The 25645-nt window shown below is 42.0% G+C and overlaps 1 protein-coding gene across 2 annotated transcripts in view; it reads right to left on the reverse strand.

Annotated features, from left to right (window-relative positions):
• ahcyl2b (adenosylhomocysteinase like 2b) overlaps positions 1 to 25645 on the reverse strand; it is a 51711-nt gene that overhangs the window by 25894 nt on the left and 172 nt on the right. For both annotated transcript variants that reach the window (XM_085387282.1, XM_085387283.1), the window contains exon 1: positions 25409 to 25645. This exon is cut by the window's right edge. In XM_085387282.1, coding sequence (XP_085243408.1) covers positions 25409 to 25645 — 237 coding nt within the window. The remainder of the gene's footprint in view (positions 1 to 25408) is intronic.

Consider the following 25645-nt stretch of genomic DNA (forward strand, 5'->3'; position numbering starts at 1 on the left):
ATAAAGAGACCAAGCACAAACCAAAGCTAAAAGCTTGGCTCTAACTGCTAAGTGGCTTGTAATGACGTTGGTCACTTAATATTTTTGTAATACATTTCTGCTCAGAACAAAGCACAGAGCAAGTGCAAAATGCCAAGCTCTGCACTCTGCCTTTGGCATCACTCCACCAAGGAAAACATTTCATCTTCTAAAATTAATGTTTAGCCATTTCTGAGTATTTCAAGGAATTCTAGACGAAAGCTTTAAAGATTAATTTGATGTTTAGTCACACATCATAACACGTATGCCTCGAACAAGGACTTTAAACCAGCAGTGAGGTGACGGGACAATGACCGTGCAGACATTAAGCCTGGTGTCTTCAGTGCTGGCCTTTGCCACTGATTGACAAGCCAACAGGAAGGGAGGGAGGGCTTATTCGGCATCCCCACAACACCTGATAACTGTGGGGAGCCAAAGAGTCCTGCCCAATATGCCTTTCTGTGTGCGTGTGTGGGAGTACAAAATGTTCCCTTTGGCTGAAAGAACCTGAGGTACTTCAGGTTCATCAGGAATTTTCCCAGCTTTGAAATGCCTTTTCAGGGCAACACAAAAATCAGATGTGATGGTTTAACATTCTAAAAGGCAGTAAGTCTTTGTTGACCATTTCATAAACCAAAATATCTTTATGCTTCATAAATGAAAGCCAGGTTAACAAAATTGGTTTCAAAATACTGATGGCCCTCAGCGCTATCCCTCAGCCTTTTAGGAGAAGCACCTATGTCAATTAGATTAGAAAATCCTAGGTCATATCTTTCTCAAGTTACCACATTCACATTAGGGCTGCCACGATTTGTCGACTAGTCACGATTACGTCGACTATCAAAATCGTCGACGACTGATTTAATAGTCGACGTGTCGTTTGAAGCTTTGTAAGATCGCAAAAGACGCAGGAATAATAGCAGGATTTAAGAGTGTAATAACGGACTGAAACAGAAGATGGCAGCACTGCATGTACAAGGATGCCAGCTGCCGTTAAACCCCGAAGAAGAAGAAGCAGCTGTGTCCCAGAATTCATAGCGCGGCCCAGCTTAGTTTCCAACAATGGCGGTAGCTAGTTAGTTTTAATATTACTCTTATTATTCTTTCTGGGTCACAAAATAAACGTTTAACATATTTTCAGGCGAGAATGTAGCTGTGTAAACCTCAAATATCGGCTCAGTTTATCAGGACACCACATATTTTCAAAAGCGCTCCGACGTTTTCGGAGACGTCTGTTACCCACTAGCTCGATAGCTATCCGGGGGCTAGGTCACTAGCGCCGTGAGAACACCGGACTCCCGGCAAATTGTTTTCAAACCCACCGCCGTCTTTCGCGACTCAGGTTAAATATATATGAGTCACTTAGATAAATTAAAAATGTTGTTGTTTGGCTTTTTTTTTTTTTTTTTTAGTATTTTATTTGTTCCTGAGTAAATCGGTTTGGCTGAGATTAAAGTTATAGTTTTTACACAGCTGAATAAACGTCAAGCAGACAGCTGATTATCAGAAGTGTGAGATGCTGGAGAATATACTCCGGTGTCCTGTTATATTTTAGATAGCAAGGAGTTTATTCAACTTTACCGAAACAATCTGCAAATTTCATTAAAATTGAATAAACTATCATCTTGTCTTTATTTTTAGTTAGCACCTTAAAAGCTTAAAGCTGTAAGCTAATGATAGTTATAGAAGAGCAGATGCTGCTGGTGCAATAAGCTGTAGTTTTACGTCCAGTGGATGATGATCTGATTAGTCGACTAATCGCATAAATAATCGGTGACTAGTCGACTATCAAAATAATCGTTTGTGGCAGCCCTAATTCACATGATTTTCAGAAAACATGACATTGATGTCACTGAGAGTCAAACTTTAGTATCAATATGGAAAATCAATATGGAATAAAAAATTAAGTACTTCGATGCTGCTGATTTTTCTGTCTCAGGATGAAAACTTTGTAGGGTCATAAAAAATAAATCAATAAAATGTATTCTTTGTCTGAAAAATCCTGCATGAAGGGTAAAATTCTAGTGGTAATTAATCAAATTCAACTGAGACTTCAGACAGAGACTGTTGTGTGCACTCAGGTGAAATGGACACGTTTTAAGATAAACTTCAGGGCAAATTATTGAAGTGACTACCAATGACAGTGCAAGATACTAATGATTGACATTTTACAGTCGGGCAACTGAAGCCCTGAATGTCCACTAGCAACAAAACATATTCAAAAAGTGATTAAAATGCAAACAATTACTTTGCTAATCAATTCTTTTACATATTCAACTTGCAGTTTGGGTGGCTGTTCGAGCAAAAAAGTGCAGTTTTAAAACATCGCTCTGTAGGAAATACTGAGAGGGTTGTAGGGGGGGTTGTAGTTTTTCCAACAAGGAAAAATATTTCACAAATAAAGGCTGTGTGTGTACTCAGCTGTGACTGTAGGGACACAAGCTGGCATGCTATGCTACACAATGCAAAACATACAGTGATGTCTTCACAGCTGTGTTTCTGAAGGCTCTGCATGCAAATTTCTTCTAAAAACATTCGAGTTCCCGTAAATCAGATGTTTGGCTAGAAACGAGAGCAAAGCAAGCAGCTCTTTCGATGAGCCGTGTGTATGGTTTGGCAGCTTGAGTTTTGTTTTAATTTTTTTGTTTTTTCAAAGGTGGCTTCACACCAGAAGAGATCAAATCTGTGTTTTTCCGAACCATTGATCTCGGTCACACGACGGGGTAATGGGCTGGAGCGGTGACCCCTGCAGCGGCGACCCCTGCAGCAACGACCGCACTGAACCTACTGAGTTGAACTGTGGACTTTCATTAGAAAGTAACCATCTCACGTTCAATTGCTAACTTGCTTGGAAGGGATTCAAACCTTATGGCACCTCTATTACACGGCCCACAAGATTGCCTCATTGGCACACACATGAGATAAAATTGTCAGCCTATCCAGATCTCATCAGCATACGGTGGTGGATGTTCATTTCCCATTCGACCTGCTTCAGGTGCTAACTGACGTGAATAATAAACAGATACGGAGCCTCTCGTCTCACGGTGTGAGGCTTCTACACAGATTGGCATGTGTTCCAAAATGAGTAATCGTAAGTGAAAGACAGAAGGAGACAGACAGAGAGGAGCATGCTAACAAACACTGATGAGAAGGTAATGTACTAGAAAGAAAATTGAAATTTAATGATGATGACAGGGAAAATTGGCCAGCTCACGTTGGCTCCATTTGCCAGGATCGGTGCTGCAAAAGTTCTTTTTATTGTGCCTTTTTTTTTTCTTTCTTACAGTGGCACAATTTGCAATCACCTTGAGCTGGTCTGTTTTTTACACTTATTTATTTTTTGCTTTGCATCTGTGTGGACACTTGTCAGTCCGTTCTCCAATCTGGTGTCAAATCTTGCCTTCGAACTGCACGTGTCATCATCTATAAAAGTTTTAGCCACATCAGGAACAGAAAGAGACAGGGGCTGAGTGAGGAAGAGGAGTGGGTATATAAAGGATTGAGGCAAAAGAAGACTTGAGCCCTGTCTCTCATAATTGAAGTCTTATTCACTCACTCCCACATAACCTGTCAATTTTTATCACCTCACTGCAGCTGTTCAAACTGCCAACCATCTATAATTACCACTCTAAAAATACATGATGCTGACCAAATAATCACAAACCAGCTTAAAACCTTTGTCTGATGTTTCTGGGCCCCAAAGCACTTATGTAGATGATCATGGGCCATATCATTTAATGCTCCTCCACCTAAAACCAAAGAGCCATTGTTCTCATGGAGCAAACAGTGAATGTTTGTGTCAGAGATACTGAGACCCCATGTGTGGTCATCTGAATGACACTGTTGGATTGTGCGCATCCCCAAAATGGATAAAACTCACCCAACAGCTCCGATGAGTATTTAACAGTATAACAGTTATAATTTTATGCAGGTTTTCAAATACAGCTATACTGGTAAACAAGTAAAAACACCCAGTGTGCACATTGCAAGCTTTTTGGAAGGATGGATAACCCAAGCAAGTTTTAAGTATCCTGGGATCTTGTTAATGAGTGATGGGAAGGTGGAGCGACAGGTGGAAGTGTGTATTGCTGCAATATCAGCAGTAATGCGGGCACTGTACCAGATTGCTGTGGTGAACAGAGAGCTGATCTGGAGGTCAAAATTCTCCCTGAGGTCTGCACTCGCCCGGCTGAGAGGAGACAGCAGGATAGACGCAGGACTATATTGCTCATTTGGTCTGGGAGTGTCCCACAATCCCCTAGGATGAACCTGCTATACTGTGTATATATTACAATTATAGCAACAGTAAAACAGTATAATTGCTAGACTGTTTTAGTATGGTTGATGGGTTCTCCTATGAACATTTACCAGCATATGCTATCGCCACCTGTTTGTTTATTTAGAGGCTCTAAAGCACCCTTCATCCTTCTTTTAGTACCCACAGCTTGCCAGCACAAGCAACCATAAGCCAGGACACACTTAGCTCCTCCACTGATATATTAGCAATCACTGATGATTGAAGTGACAGTGACTGACATATTACCTACCCCTAGTGTCTATGTAAAAGAAGGAAGGTAAACAGTTGAGGTAACCTAAGCTAGGCCTGTAGAAGCCTGATGCACAGTCCTTTGAGAGGAAACCCAAGAGGAGAAGAGGGAAGGAAGTATTCTCCATAAGGCCAGTAGGAAACTTGCTGTTTATACCTCCTTTGCTGCTGCTCTTCTCTGGGGGAAATCTCAATTGCTTCAAATGTATTTCTGTGCTGATATTTTTACAGAAGTCATATCCTGATATTATAGCAAGTTATATTTTACCACCATAAAACAGAAGAAAATGAACAGTTTGCTAATTATAGTTTTTGAGAGGTATATAAATAGCAGACTTGTCTTAGCCAAACACAAGTTTTAAGCAAAAACATTATAATAAAACAGCAGCCTGGGCAGGACGGAGGAAGGGAAACATGAGCACGAAGCATTACGTCAGTGACTTTAGGAATAAAATTCTTGCTTATGGTGTCTTTTAATGATGCAATCTACACAAGATAGCATGCTCATTTAAGCTCTTCCAGAGTATAAGCTAGTTAGGAAAGACACCCTTCCCCCTCACTGCAAATGTTTTTTTCAACACCTTACCAGGTACCAAAGCTTTGTGATCGTTGTTCCATGGTGCTGGACTGGCTATCAGGTTTTTATGTCATAATAACATAATTATAGGTGATGATGACTGAACAAAGTTCAAAGGAGAAAACAAGCGGATCAGATCAGACTAAGAGCAAGGATCACTTCTCTTAAATCAAAGTGCCAGAGAGCTTTTAATAGCTTTGTTCAAATGTCTGCCATAAGGTCTGGAAAACTGAGTGGTGACATTTAAAAAAAAAAGGAAAGAAAACAAGGAACATGTCCTGTTAACAGCTTAACGCACCACACAAATATCTGGTAATGTCCTCAAAACCAAATCCTAAAAGTGCTTCTGTCAGACTGTCCCCAATCTGGGAGTCATTTAGTTAAAAGTAGAGACTTTAACTCAGAGTTAAAAACAGTAGGAACCCTACCCATGTGCCAAAGGTTGTAAAAGCAAAATGCTCATGCATACAATATAATCTAATATTAAAATTAACCCAAATGCTCCCTATATATTACAAAAAGAAATATCTTGTAAAATTGATCTGCATCTGCAACAACTCATGCAATGTGGTCAAAAACATTTATAGGTAATTATTATGTGTGTAAATGGTCCTTTGGGGAAATGTAGTTTTTGAATGCCACAAGCTTGGGCATCCATCTCTTAGTCACTTAACACAGGTAATAATCCAACAAGGCTGGACACTAGAATATCAAACACAGTACTACATGAATGTTAACTTATTAGACAACAAGTTAAAATCAAAAAGCTTATGTGGATATTAGATGAAGGTTCTTCTGACTGCTCCCTTATTTCCACAGAGGTTGCAACAGTGGATGGATCCATAGGTTTCATTTGACACAGATCTTATGCCAGATGCGCTTCCTGATGCAAACATGCCAATTATCCATGCTTGGGACCGGTGATGTGCCAAAAAGTAATAATCTGCCACAAAGTGATTCCCAATGTTTCTGTTTTTTTTTTTGTTTTTTTTTTATTATCTAATACATTTGCTCACATTGCAAAATAGGCTCTACTTAGCATGACTTATTAAGGCATTATACATAAAATGAAGAAATGACCTGTTCTTCAAGTATCTCTATGGCTCTGACTTGTTGTCCCTACCATTGTGATCTACATTATAATCAATTGGGTCCTTTATGGCCACTTAAAATATCTTTATAGAACCGTTTTGTTATATTCATTCAAATTGCTGCTCTCCTCTTGGCCAGAACGCCTCTGAAAAAGACATTTTTAATGTCAATGATAATGTTTACGTGATTAATGTCACTTTGCTAAGAACTGATTACAGCTTTAATATTGTGAAAGGTATCTATGTTCTGGCTCATAATGGCATCTAATCATTCATGAGAGATTTGTTTGACATGTATTTGACAGATTACAGGCCAACAAGTAATTTACAACAGTTTTTCGCAAGCACTGGAAATCACTTTTTGGCACAACACCTGGCACCAGGAGTACACTAGCTTGTGACTCACAATTAATGGTAATTGCTAGGAGTTAGGTGGCTAACATTAATATGTGTGCCAGCAAGGTTAACGTTTTCGATAACTGTTCAATACTTCACCATTGTTGAAACGGGAGCTTTTATGGCCTCTTGATATTAGCAGTGTGTCACTATAAAGAAGCCAAAGAGCCGTCAAGACACCTTGGTGGAAACACGTATTGTTACAACATCTTGTTAACAGTGTGTTTTGAATCAGAATCAGAATCAGAATACTTTATTGATCCCTGGGGGAAATTATTTTTTGTTACAGTGCTCCATTTTAAACCAACATTAAGACAAGACAGACAATACGCTAACTAAGAATAGTACAATATATACATATATATACATACATACATAAGTCACTTATAAATAAATATTTGGAAAAGAAACATGTGTAGTTGTAGCAGCAAACAGTGTGTTAAGTGGATGCGTTGTACAGGGAGATGGCCACAGGCAGGAATGATTTCCTGTGGCCTTGGTTCTTAAAGCAGAGGAAGTCCTTCAGGCTTTTATGAAGTGTACTAGACAAAGCAACGGATGTCTTGCTTTGCAGCACTCCGTAGAGGACATGCAGTCCTAAAGGAAGCAACTAAAAAGAGACCATAAATGATTCTCTCTTTTTACTCCATTCTTGTTACAACTCTTCCTCCGTAAACAATCTTGATTCAGAGTGGAGCCGACCACAGTTTATTATGTGCTTGTTTTGTAAGCTGCTCTTGGATGCCACATGTAAGAGCTGTGGACATGCTTCTCAGTGGTTTTACTTGCTATTCTTGGATTACTATTGTGTTTGTGTAGAAGAAAACCTATAATAGACTGCAGCAGACAGAGAGGTGTCGACAATATTTTAAAAATATATTTTTCTTCTTATGTCGCTCTCCCTCTCTTTACACATTTCCCTGCCTCTGTAATTGAAGTGAGATCAAACACAGCCCACAGCTTGGCTGGATTACAGCAGCCTCAGATTTAAGTCAAACTGTACTGGCGGACAAGTCTTTAAAAAAAGAAAATAAAAAAATGAAAGAATTTGACAGCTCGGCCTGTCATACACCCAGGCTGCGCTACCGCTGGATCGCATGCAAGCAGCAGACCGTCTGTCGATCTTTGCTCGGCCTTCAGGGAGGTAACATCTGCGTTAAAGGGTGCCATCAGTCTCATCTTTGCCTGATGTCTAAATACTGTGCAATGTTGCATGTCACTGGCACTTCCATAGACAAAAGTTAAGTTACTGACCAACATGTTTAACAGGCATGAAAGGAAGAGTCCATTTTGCTTTTGTAATGAGAAACTGCCTTTGTCAGAGTGAAATTAAAGGCGACAGAGTAGGGTTTCTTACCCATGCATAGATTTTTCTACAAAAAATGAAAAAAAAAGAAAGAAAACAATAGTTGGAGAGAACAACCTGCACCATGGAGCAAAACAATAACCATCTGAAAAACAAGCCTGTGGCTAAGATCGTGTCTGAACTCACGCCACAGGAAAGGCCAGACACAAAAACAGGGGCAGAACTCTGGCAGACGCCTGGCTTTTACTGAAATGGCTCTGTAGTCTGCAAGCTCTGGCAAAGCAGAAGCAGACACACAAACCAGACAAGCAAGTAAAAGGCAGAGAAACCATTTTTTTTTTTTTTTTTTTTTTTTTTTTTGCCTGTCCCGTTTGGCTCTTTTGCCATCAGAATTGTTGTCTAAAGGCAAAGAAAGATGCCCAACGGATTTACTTTACCAAATTGACCATCCCAGCCTTGCCGTAATGGTCCATTTGATTCACCTTTTATTGTTTATTTTATTTTCACTTACTGAATACGGGACAGATTTGACTGGGGGAAAGAAGGGGAGAAAGAAAGAGGGAAAGAGAAACAGCTGAGAAGAGGGACGGGGGAGAAGGGCAAAAAACAAAAACCAACAGAATGAGCAGAAAGAAAAAAAAAAGAAAGAAAAAATGCATATATCAATCACCTGGATCACCTGCTGAGAAAGAAAAAAAAAAACAAGCAGAAGAGAACAAGAGTAATAGAATAAACAGCATCACAATGATATATGGGAATATGACAGTAAATACTAAATATTAAACATTATTGTGCAGCACATAAGATCAGGAGCCAAAAAGGGTGTAGTTTGTGGGTGTGATCACCCGTGTGTACACCTCTGAGCATGGACGTGCTTGTTTTTTGTTTTTTTAAAAGGTTCCTTCATGTAATGATCTGCTAGAGGGTGTGGGGGGGCCACAGCCCCGTCCTCCAGGGCATGAAGCAGGTATGGAGGAGATCAAAACTCCAGACATCCAGAGGCACCCAGAACACAAGAGACCAAGGAAGACCAACAGAGGGGCAGCCGCGCCACTGTCCCAGAAAGAGCTGAGGAGAGTCCCAGATGAGGGCTCACTCAGCAGCCGCGGAGCAGAAGCCAGGGGGGGTTGCAGTGACGCGCCCGTGAGCTCCGCCGGCAGTCAGCCGTGCCTGAGTGACCGAGCCCCAGGCCGAGAGGCCGGGGGCACCCCACCTCCGAAGTGGCCCGAGCGAGCCCCAGGCTCCAGGCCCCGATAAGCGGCCGCCAAGGAGTGAGCCGGTGTGTACCTGGACGCCCATCCCCGGACACAAAGAACCACCAACGCACCGATGTCTGAGGGAGTCCGCCACTGGCAGGGGAAGTGGTGGTAGGGGGAGATAGGCCTCCAAACCTTGGAGGGCCTGAGATGTCCCCAGAGAGGTGGCGCCTGACACCCAACCTGACATATAGACACAGAAATACAGGCACACACAGATACAAACATCCATTCCCACCCTCATGCTCTCATATGTACTTACTCCACACTCAACCAACGTGGAGACAGACATAAAGAGACACTGTACACACGATCACACTCCCCAAGCGTACTCTACAAACCGGGTCTAGGTACCCTTGCCCCTGGAGGGGGAACTGCACCCAGACCCAGGTGGTGTTACCCTTTTCCCTGCGGTGGGGGGAGGCAGACCGCCCCAACTCCGCAGCAGCAGGGAGGCCCCACACTCCAGACCGCAGTCGGACGGCCAACTCCTCCTCCTAGCCCCCCCGCTCCAGCAGGTCGCAGAGAACGGGGGTGAGAGAAGACTCCAAACCTCCCTCCACCCGCTCATTGTAGTGTTGATGCATGTGTGTTCTAAGGTGCATTTAAAACCCAGGAGGGCATGGAGCTACCTGCCACAGAGCAGCAGGTAAGCGCATAGTCCCTCCTGCTAGCCCTCAATGTCTACGTGTATTTAACCTTGAGAGGTGGGCAACGACGCCAGGGGTGGGGTGTACACCCTGATGGTACTTTGGATTCCGTGTATCGTGCCCACCCCCAAGACCCTATATGTATGTGTAATGAGAGTGTGAGTAATGTGAATGTCTAAGTTGTGGGATAAAATTGAGGCAGACAGAAGGGGACAGAGGGGGGGGGGGGGGGTAGCCTCCTCTGCACCCTGGTGACATACCCCTACTCCAAGGCCCTGCATGTGTGGGTGGTTGTGGTGGAGCGGGAAGAGGGAGGCAGCTGGAGATGGGGAGGGAAGGAAGGGAGGGGCAGGTGACCCCTCCCTGGGGCCAGCTCCCCCGCTGACCCCAGTAGGCACCCCCATACTCCGCGACCCGCCAGGGAAAGGGGGCCCAGGCCCATCCAGACCGGGGCCCAGTGCAGCAGCGCCTCCCGGCCCCACAGAGCCCGGGACAGTCCACCCAACCCCACCACAGAGAAAACTGCACCCACCCCACCATCCACTCATCTTCCAGACTACATAAGACAATAAACACCCAGGCTGAGATCTTCCTCCACCTCTCCTGTATCTCCCCCTCCTGCAGAGAGAGCTCCCGAGGAGAGGAAAGCTCCTGCAAGATGTGACAATCTCCCCCACCAGTTGAAGAGCCCCCCAGGCGGCTCGATGCACCGGCGGCACCCTGCTCCAGGGGTGGGCCCCCATGCACCCACCCGCCCACAACCCCGGCAACACACCAACCAGGCAACACATCAACTAGCAGGTGGCCAGAAATCAAACAGCTTCTCGTTGTGTTATGCTGCCATACAGTGTAGTGACACACCTAGGGTCCACCTAGCTAGCCAAACTTGCTAGTATTAGCTGACAACAGCACAGCACACCAAGCAAAGTCAGGTGCACCTGTCCGGATCTAATCAGTCAATCACATGGCAGTAAGTAGTGTATTTAGGCATGTGGACACAGTCAGGACGAGCTGCTGAAGTTCAAACTGAGCGTCAGAAAGGAGAAGAAAGGTTACTCAAGTAACTTTGAACATAGCATGATTGCTGGTGACAGATGGACTGGTCTGAGTATTTCAGAAACTACTGATTTACTGGGATTTTCCAACACAAACATCTCTAGGGTTTACAGAGAATGGTCTGTCCAGTGAGCAACAGTTCTCTGTGAGAAAATGCCTCGGCGTAAGAGGTTTGAGAATAACCAGACTTCTGACAGATAGGCAACAGTAAGTCAAATAACCACTCGTTGCAAACAGGGTACGCAGAAGAGAATCTCTGAATGCAAAACATGTAAAATGTTGAAGCAGCAGAAGATCACACCAGGTACTGATTCTGTGGGCTAAGATCATGAAACAGTGGCTGCAGCTAACCAAAATTGGAGAAAAAAAAGAAAACTAAACGTGCTGCCCTGTCCTAATGTCTGCTGCAACATTCAGATGGTGGTTTTATTACCTTCCTTTCACCCAATTGTAGATTTCTGACTGCTCTGAGCAATAAGGAGGAAAAAATATGAAGGAAGGAAGCAAGCTAGTGTGAGGTGGTGTGTATAAGGATATGTTTCAGAATCAGAGCACAGTGTGCTGCCCTGAGGTTGCCTATGATGTAAGAATGCCCCCTCTGATTTATACACACAGACAAGTGCTCAGACTGTAAATAAAAAGGCACACATATGCACACTCATGCGCCCACCATTACCGTGCATACACTTGGCAGCTACTGAGACAACATGCAATTACCAATGGGCTAGCACGTGCCCACACACACAGTATGTATATGTTGGTAGAGGCTTTGTGCAGCCACGTCAGCAGCAGAGAAAGCCATCTTAAGCTCTTCACTGAAGCCTATTTGCAGCATCAGCACATACTGTGTCCCAAAAAAAAAAAAAAAAGTAAAGATGCATTATGTAGATGAACAGCTAGCAGCTACGTACCTGGTACTTTGGCAAATTGTTGTCCTTTTTTTAAAATTTGTTAATCAGTTGTATTAAAATTGATATGAACACAAATGTTTGTAGAAATGTTAGTTTAATCCATTGCAAAAGGAGATGTTTGAGTCTAGACTCCATCAGGGGACCAATTCACTTCTCGCTCTTTTTCTTTTTATTTCAAAAATGGAAATATTAAAATAAAAAGCACCCAGAGACAACTCATACTGTGAATTGGTTCTGCAGAAACAAAACTGAATGGACCTGAACTGTAATTCTAAGTTTTCACCAGGATGAAACTGTACAAGAGTAGAGGGAGCTGTGGGTATTTTCGGTCTGGGTGCATCTTTAAGAGGGACATGTAGTGCTTATTCAATTGTTTCTAATGACAATGCCTCATTGGTAGATAAGCTACACGCACCAACAGTGCAATGAAGCACTGTGTGTCTTTTCTGTTGCAAGCTTTCACCCCCCCCCCCCCCAGGTCCTAAAGAGGGGAGAAATGTCCTTTGACTAGACAGACACTGACCTATGACCTAGCTGTCCAATCACTTTGGAGAAATGAGGGACAAACATCACCTGTGTGAACCAACTTGTAGCTGTATAACAATGGAAAACTTATTCTGCAACTCTCCAAATATTCCCACATATCAACTGACACCCCAGGATTACCACAAGAATTATATCATTACAGCACTGTTTGGGAGAACGTTTTGTTTGCTGTGGATCTGCAGCAGCAGTTAGACAGTACTCATATCACTGACAGGGGATGTTCTGTATTAAAGCAATCCAAGTTTCTTAGTTTTAAAAAAGAAAAAGGAATAATTATTATGTCCTCAAAGTTAAGTGTTATCAATACATTTCATCTATGTTTTATCTAATGATATAACATTATATTTATAACATACCAACACTGTCACTAAATGTCATAAATGCTGCCATAAGATGGAGTCTGTCTGCTATCACTCTGCAATTGAATGGGATTAAGTTGGCAATTTTGCAAGCAATCCGTTTGCGATAATACAGCAATTGACTGATAAATCATTTAAAAAAAATATATATATATATCACACATACCTTTTGCCGTCTGCATAGACTGAAATTCACATTTTGGCTAAACAAGCTTTGCAGAAATTGCTGTCAGGCAGTGGAAAGCTCGGGTTTGCTGTCCAAGTCCAACATGACATGAAAAAAATGAAAGAATGAAAAAAAAAGTTTTTTTCCTATTGCCTACAAACTGTGCATGAGAATCAGAATTCAAATCTTAAAAAATAAAATTAAATAACATAAAAACAAATAATAATAATAATAATAATAATAATAATAATAATAATAAGGGGAGGATTACTGAATGAGCCTACTTCCTTTTGAATGCCTCTCTCTTACTGCAACTGCCTGAAATGATCCCAGTGCTGCTATAAAACTATGGAAGGTATGCAGGGCCATCTACACAGAGCACTCCCCACTAAAACAATCGCTGTCCTTCTGATATGATCTGATAGTCACAGTAAAAACCCAGGGACACTGATACTGGAGGAGAACAGGCAATGAATGATGGGGCTTAGTGACAGATTAAACCCTACCTGCTTACTTAACAGAGACGGGGGAGAGAGGACACATGCAGGCCTTTCTGGAACTTTTTTCTTCTTTCACATGACTCTTCCTTCTTATTCTGAGTGGGGGTGGGTGTGGTGGTGGTGGTGGTGGTGGTGGTGGGGGGGGGGGGGGGGGGGCTTTCACATGTCCTTTAAGAAACGTTTTGCTGTGTCGCTGATTTTAAATGCCACATTTTACTTGCAGTGACCACCAGAAACATTACTGATAAACTTTTGAGTATTCAGCCCAAACTGACAAAGCAAAATATTCTGATTTAAAAAAAAAAAAAAAAAGAAACAAAAAAACCCCCAAAAACTGTTAGACTTTGTTAATTAAAAACAGGCAAATTCAAATCATATCTAATTAAGAGAAGAAATACTGTATTGAGGCATTGTGGCATTAAATAGAAAAGATTTTCTATTATTAGAAAATCTCACTGAGTCTAATTATAGTCTTTATCTATCTCACATGCACAGTCCCAAAATTCAGTTGTGTAACAGGGTCTTTTTTTCCCCCCACTACGTCAATCAAACTAGGGCACGGTTTGGTGCCCAAAGGCTTCACACTCCCATTCAATGGCTGTGGTCAAATAACCTCCATTCACAGAGATGACCAAGCCATCAATATTACTATTGATCAGCTCATTTAATAATCAATTGTTTCTACTCTGACTATGTGGCTCTCACATCTGAGAGAAAACAAACCGCAACAATCGACAAATGATGACTAAGTGATGCATCAAAACTGTGTCTGTGGCCTTTTTAGCAAATTGAAGAGCAACCTGTATCTGCTGCCTTTATACAGATCCATCTCCAGTCTACTTTTTTTAAGCCACTGCAGGGTCGATAAATGCCACCATTAGAAAGAAACATAATTTAACATTAACCAAAAATCAATTAAGTAATTATATATAATAATTTTTTCCACGAGCTTGAAAGCAACACCACACACTTTTAGAATATGCCACAACAAATCTCAAAAATTAAGTGATTTGTCTCTGGAAATGTGTGTTTGTGTTTTGTCCTCCCTCTTTTTGAAATGCTAAAAATAGCAGCAGCTCCCTGTGGGGAAGGTATAATTACATCAAAAGCACACAGTAGGGGGTGGTGCTGCTCTATTTTTGAATAAACCCATTATGGGGGTCGATGATCTATGTTTAATTAGGATTGTGGAGCAATTTCTTCATTGGTTATTAGGCTGGATTTGTCTTTATAAATTAATCCGACTAACAACAAAACCTGCACAGCAGCAAACAACATGAAATATGAGGAAAGCTGGTGTTTAAAGCTACTCTAAGAAGGAGGTTTTTTCCACATATATCGCCTATGCAAATAATTATCATATGACTCTAGTTTCCCCGAGCTATAGGTAACATTTTAGCATCATTCAGCTTATTGTTTGGGTTTTACACCCTGGAGTTTTGCCATTTTAGTCAATGATTGCTAAAAGACCACAAATCAAATACTAAAACACAACTGTGAAGAGGGCTGTCTGTTCAAACAGTACTATTCAAACAGCAGTTTGTTAGCAATACCATCTTTACATGATGTGCCTGACTTAACTAAGTAAAAAACATTACTTCTGCTCATATCAATGAAATTTCCTTAGCTCAAATGTAATAAAGTGTACATCTAGAAGTGGATTTATACATCCATTATCCAGCTCCAAGGTGATTCAAGCTTTAGCAGCCATTGTCTCTCTCTGCCAAGAGTTGGTGGTTTTGTCTAACTAATAGGAAGCTGGATAGACAGATGGGTGTGTAGGGGCTCATTTCAGGCTTTGTGAAGGCCTTTTGTGAGGCAGCACTTTTTGAGCACAATGTTGTTCCTTTGTTCACTTGCAATGCTCAAGCACAGAGCATTCGCTGTATTGCTGGGAGGTGCAACCAGAAATGTACACTACTTATTTTGTTTTTGTTAGTTTAAATTAGTGCTGTAACAAAAGGAGATTTTCATTTTGATATTACTGTATGATCAGCAAAATAACAATATTTTCACAGAATCAACAGAAAATTAAAGGGAAGTAGTGGTTTCATGTCTTTAAGCATGCCTGGGTTCTTCGGCACAGCCTGAACTCTCTTAGAAAGCTTTCTTCTAAGATCCCACGCTGCTTCAATAATGGTGAGGTCTGGGCTTTGCTGAGGCCAATCCATCACTGATGGTACATTTTTCTACCCAGCATAGACAGTTTGTTTGGAATCACTGTCATGGTGAAAAATCAAGCATCTATAGACATTCGCTGTTATACCACTTTCCTGATCTCTGCTGTACATATTAATGATGATTTGAACCAAAACGTTCAAAAATCTGGATTCATCACTCCACAAGAACTGCTGCCACTGATTTTCAGTCCAGTTCCAGGGTAATTTGGTATACCTTTGTGTCTTTTCTCAGTTTCCCTTCATTAAAAATGGCTTGTTCACAGACACCCTTCAGCTAAGACCATTTCTGACGAGCATTCAATAAAGAGCAGCTTGATCAACTAAATGACCAGATCTCAGATAGTTCTGCCCTCCATGGCAAGATACGCCAAGTTTTTGAACAACAGCTTTTTGGGAACCACCTTGTTGGTGCAAAATACTACTTTATGCCTGTCAAACGTTTTCATCTTTGGTATTTTCAGTTAAAGAACTGGAACAAGTGAAGTGTTTTGTCAGTTATGTGTAGACAACAATGGTTCATCCCTTGAGTTAGGTTCCTTTTTTATGCTTGAATGATTCATGGGTCAGTGTTAAGTGGCTTAAAGACAGACAAAAAAATTCCAATGAGAATTGTCATCTGAAACTCAGCGAAAAAGTAGCTAATGTGCAAACAAAGAACAATTGCTCAATATCTCTTTAAAGGTGACAAGAAAGTCTGGCTTTCTTGCAATAATATATCAAGAAACGACAGGTGACTCGGACATTTTTTTTTAAACCACTACAGTTCCTTATACTACTGCTTCTTATAACAGAATTAAAATAAAAATAACAAAATAAAAACACTAAATAACAAAAACAGACTCTTGGATTCAATGTTTATATTGTTAGTTTGCCTCCCCCCCCCTTCTCTTTAAAACTAACTAAATCATACAGCATAGAAAGCTCCCAAATTTAGTGATGAAGCCTCTCTCAGCTCCTAACAGGTTGTTTTTGTCTAGCCAACATTATCCAGCATGCCCCTGTGGTGTAATTTTGAAAACATACAATTATAGGTGTTACAAAGTGTCTAACATGGTGTTTGTTCTGTTACAGTTTTACTTGTATGTGACTGACTGCAGTGTTAAAGTTAGAACCATAAGTAAGAACGTTTACATAGTCGACAATATTACAGATTTCTGTTTTCCAGAGCCACAAGAACCTTGCATAATTTATATCGTATGGGGAAATTGAAACAAGCACAGCCCAACACCATTTTCTTCTCATGCTTGGCGACTTGTCTGTTAATGTCCACAGATTCTCATGTGTACTCAGCATTGTAGGCTGGAGGTCGCACATACACACACACACACACACACAAACAAAAAGCCTGGGCTCCCTCGCTGGTTCAACAGTAACTAAAGTAAGGGGTTTAAAATTTCACACTATGCTGGTTGTTTATGAACATGGGTTCCAGGAAAAGTGAGTGCTCTTCTTTTCCCTTCATTATGTTCACTCCTCTGTGCCAAGGATCTGAGGCTTGTAAAAAGCCTATTGATGGAAAGATGTGTAACTCAATCAGCTGTACATGCTCAGTGATACCAAGCTGGGATGACAAGGCAGGAAATGAGTTTCAACTGGGGAGTTGCAGATGTGTATGTGTGGGTGGTACACTCATTAGGAGGGATGCAAAGACTCTTAAAGTGCCAGTCTCAAACCAGACCCACAGGCAAGAAAAGGGGAAAACCTTCATGAATTGTCCACGACAGGCGTTCAGATCCCATCTACTGAGCACTAGATGTCAAGGCCAGTAAAGTCAGCATCATGTGCCAGTGGAAGGTGATACATGTAGGTGCAACCTAATTTAGAAATGAATGTGTGCTGTAAGAACAGCAGGAGACTGGGAGGTAAAATGCAAGCGATCAGTGATTTTTTTTTTCCCTCCCCAATCTGACAGCTGCACACCCTTAATGCCAAGGTAACCCTGTATAACCACTGTGCTAAAATGTCACAGACAGTCTACCCTGATAATGTGTTCTCATCCCAGGGTGCAAAATACTGCCATTTCACCAGCAGGCACTGCATCACATACAGGCACAGCTGAATGGCTCTCTTATACAGGTGGGCAAACTTTTGTGCCTGTAAGATGGTGGGAAGTTTCAAACTTGGCAGAGAGTGCTGTCCCATTCAGGAACTTTAAGTGCTGCAATTTGTTTAGTTTTCACTTGCCAATTAGTTCCCCTTTCCATTAAAGAAACATTAGACATCCATTGTGTTTATCTATTGTGTTTATTCTTTATAATAACCAATCCAAATAACAGCATTTGGATTGTTGGCCTATAATTTGTATTTTTGTGCTACCACCAGCCTCACAATAGGCTGGAATTTTCCTGTGCCAAACCAGATTTACTTTACAACAAAGAGGAAGTATGTTAGCAAATTGCACAAATAAACCCAGAAGCTTATGCTTGATTTCGCTTCAGCTCTTTATATGTTATTAGGTTGCCCTTCCCCGCAGCTGGCTGAAGGACCAACGGCACAAGCTAAAGTATCACACAGTTTGTGATCCGGCCACCGCTGATCATAAACACCTACAACGCGTAAACGATGGTCTGCAAAGCTGTCCACACAACCACCACAAAACCATCTTTTACCCATAAGACCATAAGCAGCCTGTGTCCCTACCAAATGTTGGCTGTACAACCGCATAGTTCTATCAAGCAGTGTAGCCACTGCCCGCAGAACAGGTATCCATTGAGGGACTGCCAATAGAAACAAAGAACGCATTCACAGATTCTCTTTCTATGTGGCTGTAGATACACTGAATCTTTAACAATGCCTCTAGGTAGTGAACCTAGTTATTTCTTCTATGTTGATGGCTGTTGCTAGATTACAAAGAAAAGTAATACTACCTACTTCATGACAGTACTACATAATACCATTCAGCATTGCTAGAGGGCCAAAAACTAGTAGATGTTAAGGGTTCAATTTGTTACTTTACTGGGGAAGAGTGCACCTTGAGCATATTCTTTTTTCTTCTGGTCTCTGCCCCAAATTCAGAGGCTGCAAGGCATCTTTCAACTGGTTGCTTCATTTAGGTTCCTCAGCCTGGACAGCTTTGCCACATTCGTGAAAAACAATAATCCAAATTAGTTGATTCTGTAATCATTTTTCCCAAAAGCAAGTATGTGAGTGTGGGTATGGAGAAGACCTCAGGACTAACTGTTTATAAAGATTTTTACATTATGCCCACTCTATTCTATTACATTTATTACAGCTCACAGTTTTGTCTAATGTTTGCTTGACTTCACCTCTCAGCCAGTCCACAGTTAATGGAAGTACAGCAAGAGTTGTGTGTATTCATACGTGAATAAAACACTATATAAATAAAGCTGGTTGTGGCATTTTACTTTAATGCATTACATAATGAAAGCAGCCATTATTTATCAATTGCACAACTGGGATTTAATGACCAGGCTGCTGGTTAGTTTTATTTAGTGTTGAGAATATTGTAACAAATATGTTGACCACGTGACCACCTTTTCAGTGTGAAAATTCTGATTCTTATTTTATCCATCCATGCATGCAGCCCTACAGCAGAGCAGCCGCTACAACGACCAATCTGGACAGCGATGAAGGGCTAACTATTTGGCAACTTGGAGCGAGAGAAACTGTAACTGGTGTAAAGTACTAACAGTCCATTTCCTGATTTGGCCCGAGTGCCATGGATAAAGATGGTTAGGCAGGCATGATCTCACACATAGTGGTGCTGGGATTCGCGCTGGGAAAAGGTCTTGTGCTGTACGGGAACACCAAGACTGTGAGAAAGTGAGACACGGCGTGAAAGCTAAATAATAAAAAACGACAGAGGAAGCGGTATCCTGCGGTGTGGGTAGTTTGTAACTCAGACTGTTTTGGGGGTTATTTTAAGAAGTCTGCTGATCCACTGTTTGGAAAGTATTGTTGAGCAGGCTGACATGAGGCACACAGCCTGAGCAGAACCAGAGGGGAGATGGAGCAAAAATAAAAAGTGGTGTGACATGGTAATTTGAGCAAGAGGAGAGTGAGAGCACCAGAGAAAGATCAGATAAATCCGGGGGTTTCACTCATAGGCCATTAAAAAGAGCGATAAACCTCAGCTAAGTGCACTGAGGGCAAAGCTGGCCAAATATACACCCTCTACCATGAGTGGAAGAGGCAGTTCAGACTTGCCAAATCACACAACAGTACCATTCAGTTCCTATAAGCATTTATTTTGAGATATATTACTTGGTCTCTTGCCTGGAAGTATTTCACAGTAATCCACAGATATAGCTCTTTGATCTTTTAAGTTAGTATTACATACACATACAACCAATCAGGCTTACCAGTGACTAACTGATTAATCAATCATTTACATTCAAGCTATGCACTCAAACACACACATTAAAACCCCAACCACTTACTACAGCCATTAAAGCTCTACCCAGGTCTGATTAACTAGTGGATCCCATGCAGGCCTGCCTGGGCCTCTCCACCACTCCTTACAACTGGGTTTGTTCTTTTTAAGACAGTCCACTCTACTGTCTTAAAAAGGGGCCAGGAACTTTCCCACTAAGGCAAGCCTTCAAACTACCATGAGGTTCAAGGTCTGGGCACGGGCTGTCGATCATTCTTAATGCTTCTCCGGTGACCTCTGACAATGCGTTAAAGCTTGCTGGGACCTCACAACTCCTGTGAGCTTTTTAGTCCTGTCATAGAGTTTCCAAATCAGCATTTAAAGGCACTTGTGAAGCTGGGAAGCTGTCACGTTGTTAGACAGATATAAAAATGACAGTAGAAATACGGCTCTTTGTGCTGTATCTGTAGTAGAGACGTGCTAGCCAACAAAAAGATAATTATAGCAATTAATTTGTATTAAATTCAAGACTCAATAGTTCATGTCAAAGTGGAACCATAACAGTTTTCTTTTAAGGAGTCGCCAGCAAAAAGTAAAACTGTATTTATGAAGCGCCTTTCAAGATGCTCATATTAAACATGCCCAAAGTTTCAGATAATAAGGTCAAGGTGTGTTCAAGTAACCACAGGCTTCAGACTGCTCTAAATATTAAGGGTCAGATTCTGTTTCAACATTCGGCTCAGTATGAAGTCAGAGAGATAGCTGTGAGCACATCAGCCCTACTTTCAAACCTTCTGTTTTGGAGGGAGAGCCAATCAGAAGAAGGTTGGCAAATTGATGTGCTGCACCATGGCCCAGTATAAGATAAATAAGGATTATTTTGAACTTTGACTCATTCTACTAGAGTCCAAAAAGAATAGAGTTGGCAATGAGCTCAATAAGGTCTGAGCTAAGAGTCTAGCCAGTATATCAGTGGGGCCCATGTATAGGCCGATATTAGCTCCTTACCGATATATTGGTACTGGTATTTATAGCAGTCAAAATATAAAAATTAAGTAATAAAATAGATGTGAGAAAGATGTACACGTGTGTGTGTGTGTGTGTGTGTGTGTGTGTGTGTGTGTGTGTGTGTGTGTGCCACAAATACAACCAGCAGAGTCGAGCAGAGCATATTGTAACCCTTGACTTTTGACAATAAAACTGCATTGTTATGTTATCTTAATAGTGACTCATAAATAACACGCACAACAAAATGTTAGGGAAATCTGTTTGTGTTTTTGTGCGTTTCAAAAAATGTAATAAAAATTGTCCGATATTAGATATTTAAATAACTAAATATCTATCTCAAAAAAATTTTATCTGTCAGGGTCTACAAGTTTATCTGAAGAGGGGACTTGAATAAATATATTTATTCCTATAATCTATTTGATGAATACAAAAGTAGGGGTAGGACATAATTCAACTTCTATCCCTTAGGAAGTGCATGTGATCACCACAATGCAGGCACTCCCCCACACACAGACCAGCTCAGTTGCTGAGGTGACTCACCAATCAGAGGGCGCAGGGGAAGGACAGTGACACATTCGCCTTTGTAGCTGAGAACAGTCACGGGGAGATGAAGATCAATGTGCTTGCATGAAGATGGCCACGCTGAGAAACCACAGAGCAGCCACCTCATATCCTTCACCAGATGACTTGGAACAATCACGAGAGCATGGAAGGAACTGATGAGGAAACAGGCTGCGCAATCTTTAGCTCAGCTGGCTTCAGCACATCGTACTAGCTCCCTGCTTCATCTCACCATATTGACACCTGCATGAAACTGATCACAACAATAGTGCCTTTTACAGAGCAAGCTGGTGTAAATATAGTTACAATTAATGAGTTAATGAGTGGCATTAGAGTGGAAACCTATAGCACCATCAACACGTGGCAACAACAACTTGGGCTGATTTTTGACTCTTGTGAAACACAACCCCACCTTCAAAATTGTTTTCGTCCTGAGCCACATGTCACTAAGCCTGTTAACCAGTGAGCACTACCAGGAACATCAGCTTAGTAGGTGATATAACATTACAACAGAGAGGAATGTTCCTGGTAGATCCTGCTGTTCTGTGAAATCATTTACCGTAATTGTCGGGCTATAAGCCGCTACTTTTTGCACAAGCTTTGAACCCTGCGGCTTTTAGTCAAGTGCGGCTTTTCTATGGATTGTCCATGATTTTTGTCATATCGTAAGACTATTTGTTTTATTTGTTCCGCTGTTGTACGGCACTACGTTGCCTGGCGGAAGGGCATGTGATCTGACACACAGTATCGGGGTTCAAGAGTGGTATGTTGGTCACATGTCCATCCGCCAGGCAACATAGTGTTGTACAAGTAGCGCGAAAAACAAACTTCAAAGTAGCGCTACCCGTTCAGCAGGAGACGTGGATGATGAGCGCCGATAAACTTGCGAAAAGCAAGTTATGCTCAACTCCACCAGTGGAATCTGACAGCGTGGAAAAGTTTGAAAACATCCATGATCACCAACGGATTTCGAAGGGCTGGACTGCTGCATGATGGAGAGGAGGACACCGCCACGGCCCTTCTGAGGGTGTTCGACACTGACACTGACAACGAGGATTTGTTTGGTTTTGAAAGTGACAACAAAGGAAAGAAGCTGAGAGTGGATGACGAAGCCATCCTGAGCCTGTTCGTATCCGACACTGGAGAAGAGGACTTTGGTGGTTTTAGTGGGCAGGAAGAAGAGAAAGATGGTGGTGAATGACTGACTTTTCTTCTTGTTAAAGCCGTGTCACTGCACCTGAGCCTAAAAGGTAGTCCGGATCCATTTTTCTGGTGTGCTGTAGGTTATTGTTATGTACTACATTTGTTACTCATTTATGAAGCACAGTACATGTTTCGTTCCATTACCGCTACTTGTACATATACCTAAAAAGTTATGCAAATATGTACCCATAACTTGTTATTCAAAATATTAATAAAAGGGGTGTGTCTCCAAACAGCCATCTCTTTCCTGACAATTCCCTTTGTGCATATTCTCTTACATATGATAAGTCAACATTGAAACACCTGCGGCTTTTAGTCAGGTGCGGCTAATGTATGTACAAAACAGGATTTTCCCCTGATTTTAGCTTGTGCGGCTAATATTCAGGTGCGCTTTGTAGTCCGGGAAATACGGTAATAACATCACTATGCATGCTTCCCATAAACCTGTTAGGAAGTGCAATCCCTGCCAAATCAGGCAGGTGACACTACTGACCAAGTATGCAGCTACAAAAATGTCTGCCTGCCACACGAGTCTCGCACAGCAAACGTGATAGCAGCTAGGCCCGCTTCTTGAAGTACTCCGCAGCTGGAGCCTTCACCCAGAACTTCCCAGAGGCTGGAGATATTCAAGCCAAGCTGGACGGGTTACAATCACACTCATCACTGACTCAGAAAGCTTACATCTGGGCTCACCTACAACAGCAAGCTGGCCTTTTAATCCCCTCATGTGGTGACATGATAGAGGCAAGGATTAAAAGCCAGCCAGCCAGCCATCCAGCCAGTCAGTCAACACCACTGCCCTGCCTGGCTGCGTACTTGCATCATCGTCCCCAGTGCTTCACTTAGCTTTTACTGCAACTGGGGAAGGACAGTTCAGCAGATGCTCGAGGCCAGGCTGTGGTCATATAAATCTATAATGCAGTACCATTACTCCTGCTATACTTCATCTATAAATAGGCTGCAGGCAACCTTCTGTGAATAAACAAAAATACTGAAAAACAGTTGATCAGACCAATACAGTTCCAACACACTGCAGAAATTTACATAACAGGCAGACTTCAGCCCTAAAAGTGTTCAGGATGGCGTTCATCCTCAACTCAAGCTTTCTGGACTCTCTGCATCCCATGAACTTGAAACAAGACAACACACTTGCAATGAAAATTCAAAGACAGACATACATTTTAATCACACAAGCTAAGCCATAACAACAGGATATAAAGATCAACATATAATGATCAGATATTTAATAGAGTGCCTGCACTGATATTTGAAGGAAATATTGGTAAAGAGTTAACAAGTGTGACCAAAATGTTTACTTTCAAATAAATTTTTTTTAAAAAAAGCACTATTTTAAGTAAATTTTCACAACTACTTCTCCCCTTAATCAACAGTCTGTACCTTGCACCTGCATTCAAACTTGGCCTCCTCAGTAGCACAGATGTGGCTGTTGCTTTCCCATAGCTCTGGCTGCGCTTCCCCCTGCAAGCCCGGTGTTTCCGACTGCTCATTCTCTTCTAGATGCCGGCTCGCTTTGACAGTCTGAGGTACTTGAAGCCATCTGCTCTGTGCTGCGCACTCCATTCTCTCACGTTACTACCAAACATTTGGCTAAAGGGTCTTTAAGCTGGGTTTCCTTCGGGGTTTGGTTTAATAGGATAGGATCACTGACGTAGTACAGGGTGTGGGTGGGGAGTGCATCCCACCCGACTTGTCCTTTCACCGGGTTTCACCCAATTTCTAGGCTTTCTGAAGCCAAAAAAAAACACTAAAGTGGCATGTGTATTAGTGCAACAGCTGACCACTACTTATAAAGTCCACTACAAAGATAACAGGATATGCAACTGTTAATAAAGCTCTTGCAATCATTTTCTTATCAAATAAAAAAATGTCCTTTCCTTGAACGTTGCCCTTCTTCTGTCCTAAAAAAGACCTTGTAAGGAGCAGAGCGATAAGACAACCACAGCTAAACAGTGCCTAAATCCACCTACGGTATCAATTATAGGTGTTACAGACTCAAAGAGGTTTATTTTTATAAACCAGGTCACAGGGGTTACACATCACTGACTACTGTTACAGCCAAGTTAGACCACACACCTGCATAAATTTGACTAAACTAAAACGGCATGTCTGTTTTACAGGCAGTGAACTGTGAATAGTTTTAACATAATAATCTGAGGTCAAGCAAGGGTCATGAAGTTCCACAGAAGGACACCCAAGTGTCAATAATCAGAGCTTCTTCAAAAATAAGAAAGATGTGCCACAATTAAACTATGACTGAAAAGACCATATCCGAAAAATGTAAGCGGTCTGTGTTTTGCGTTTGTCACGTTTATGCTCAAGATAATGTGACACAAATATACACAAACCTACAAAAGCATGTGGGACCTCATGCTATGAGAGAGCTTTTAAATACCCAGTATCAGCACAACTTGTGAGAACAGTTGGATACTGTCGCCCACCTCCTGAGTCCTAAATATTTCACTTAAATGTCAGCCTTAGTGAAACCGGGTATGAGAAAAAGAATAACATTCCTTCCCTTGTGTTATAAGCAGTGAAAAGCATCATTTAAACCGTCAACGGCCGCCGCCGATTCAGCTTTGGTGCCAGCTAGCCTGTTAGCATCGTCACACAATGCCAGCTTTCCCAGCAAGCTCGCGCTGCGGCGAGGTCCTCAGTGGTGGTCCAGCAACAGCGAGATATACAAAAGCACTTATGTGGAGGGGAGAAAAATGCCGCCTGTCTTACCTTTTTCATGCGAGGAGCCTCGGCAACGGTTCCGTCCCGGTTGACAAACGCCTCCCCGCCGTTCTGCTGCGGGTCCGAGCGTTTCATAGACGACGCTTGAGGCATCTTCGCCGGGTTTGGGGTGAGCAAGCCCGTGCCTCCTTCCCCGGCTTTCGCGGAAGGCTCCGCGATAGGGGACACGGCAGCCGCGGAACCGGCCTCGTGCGGGTCGTTTCTGGGGAGGTTCTTGCCTTCCGA

This window comes from Rhamphochromis longiceps, linkage group LG17 (genome assembly GCF_057381845.1).
Source record: "Rhamphochromis longiceps isolate RC_006_pf linkage group LG17, R_longiceps_female_GT1.1, whole genome shotgun sequence".
NCBI lineage: Eukaryota > Metazoa > Chordata > Actinopteri > Cichliformes > Cichlidae > Rhamphochromis > Rhamphochromis longiceps.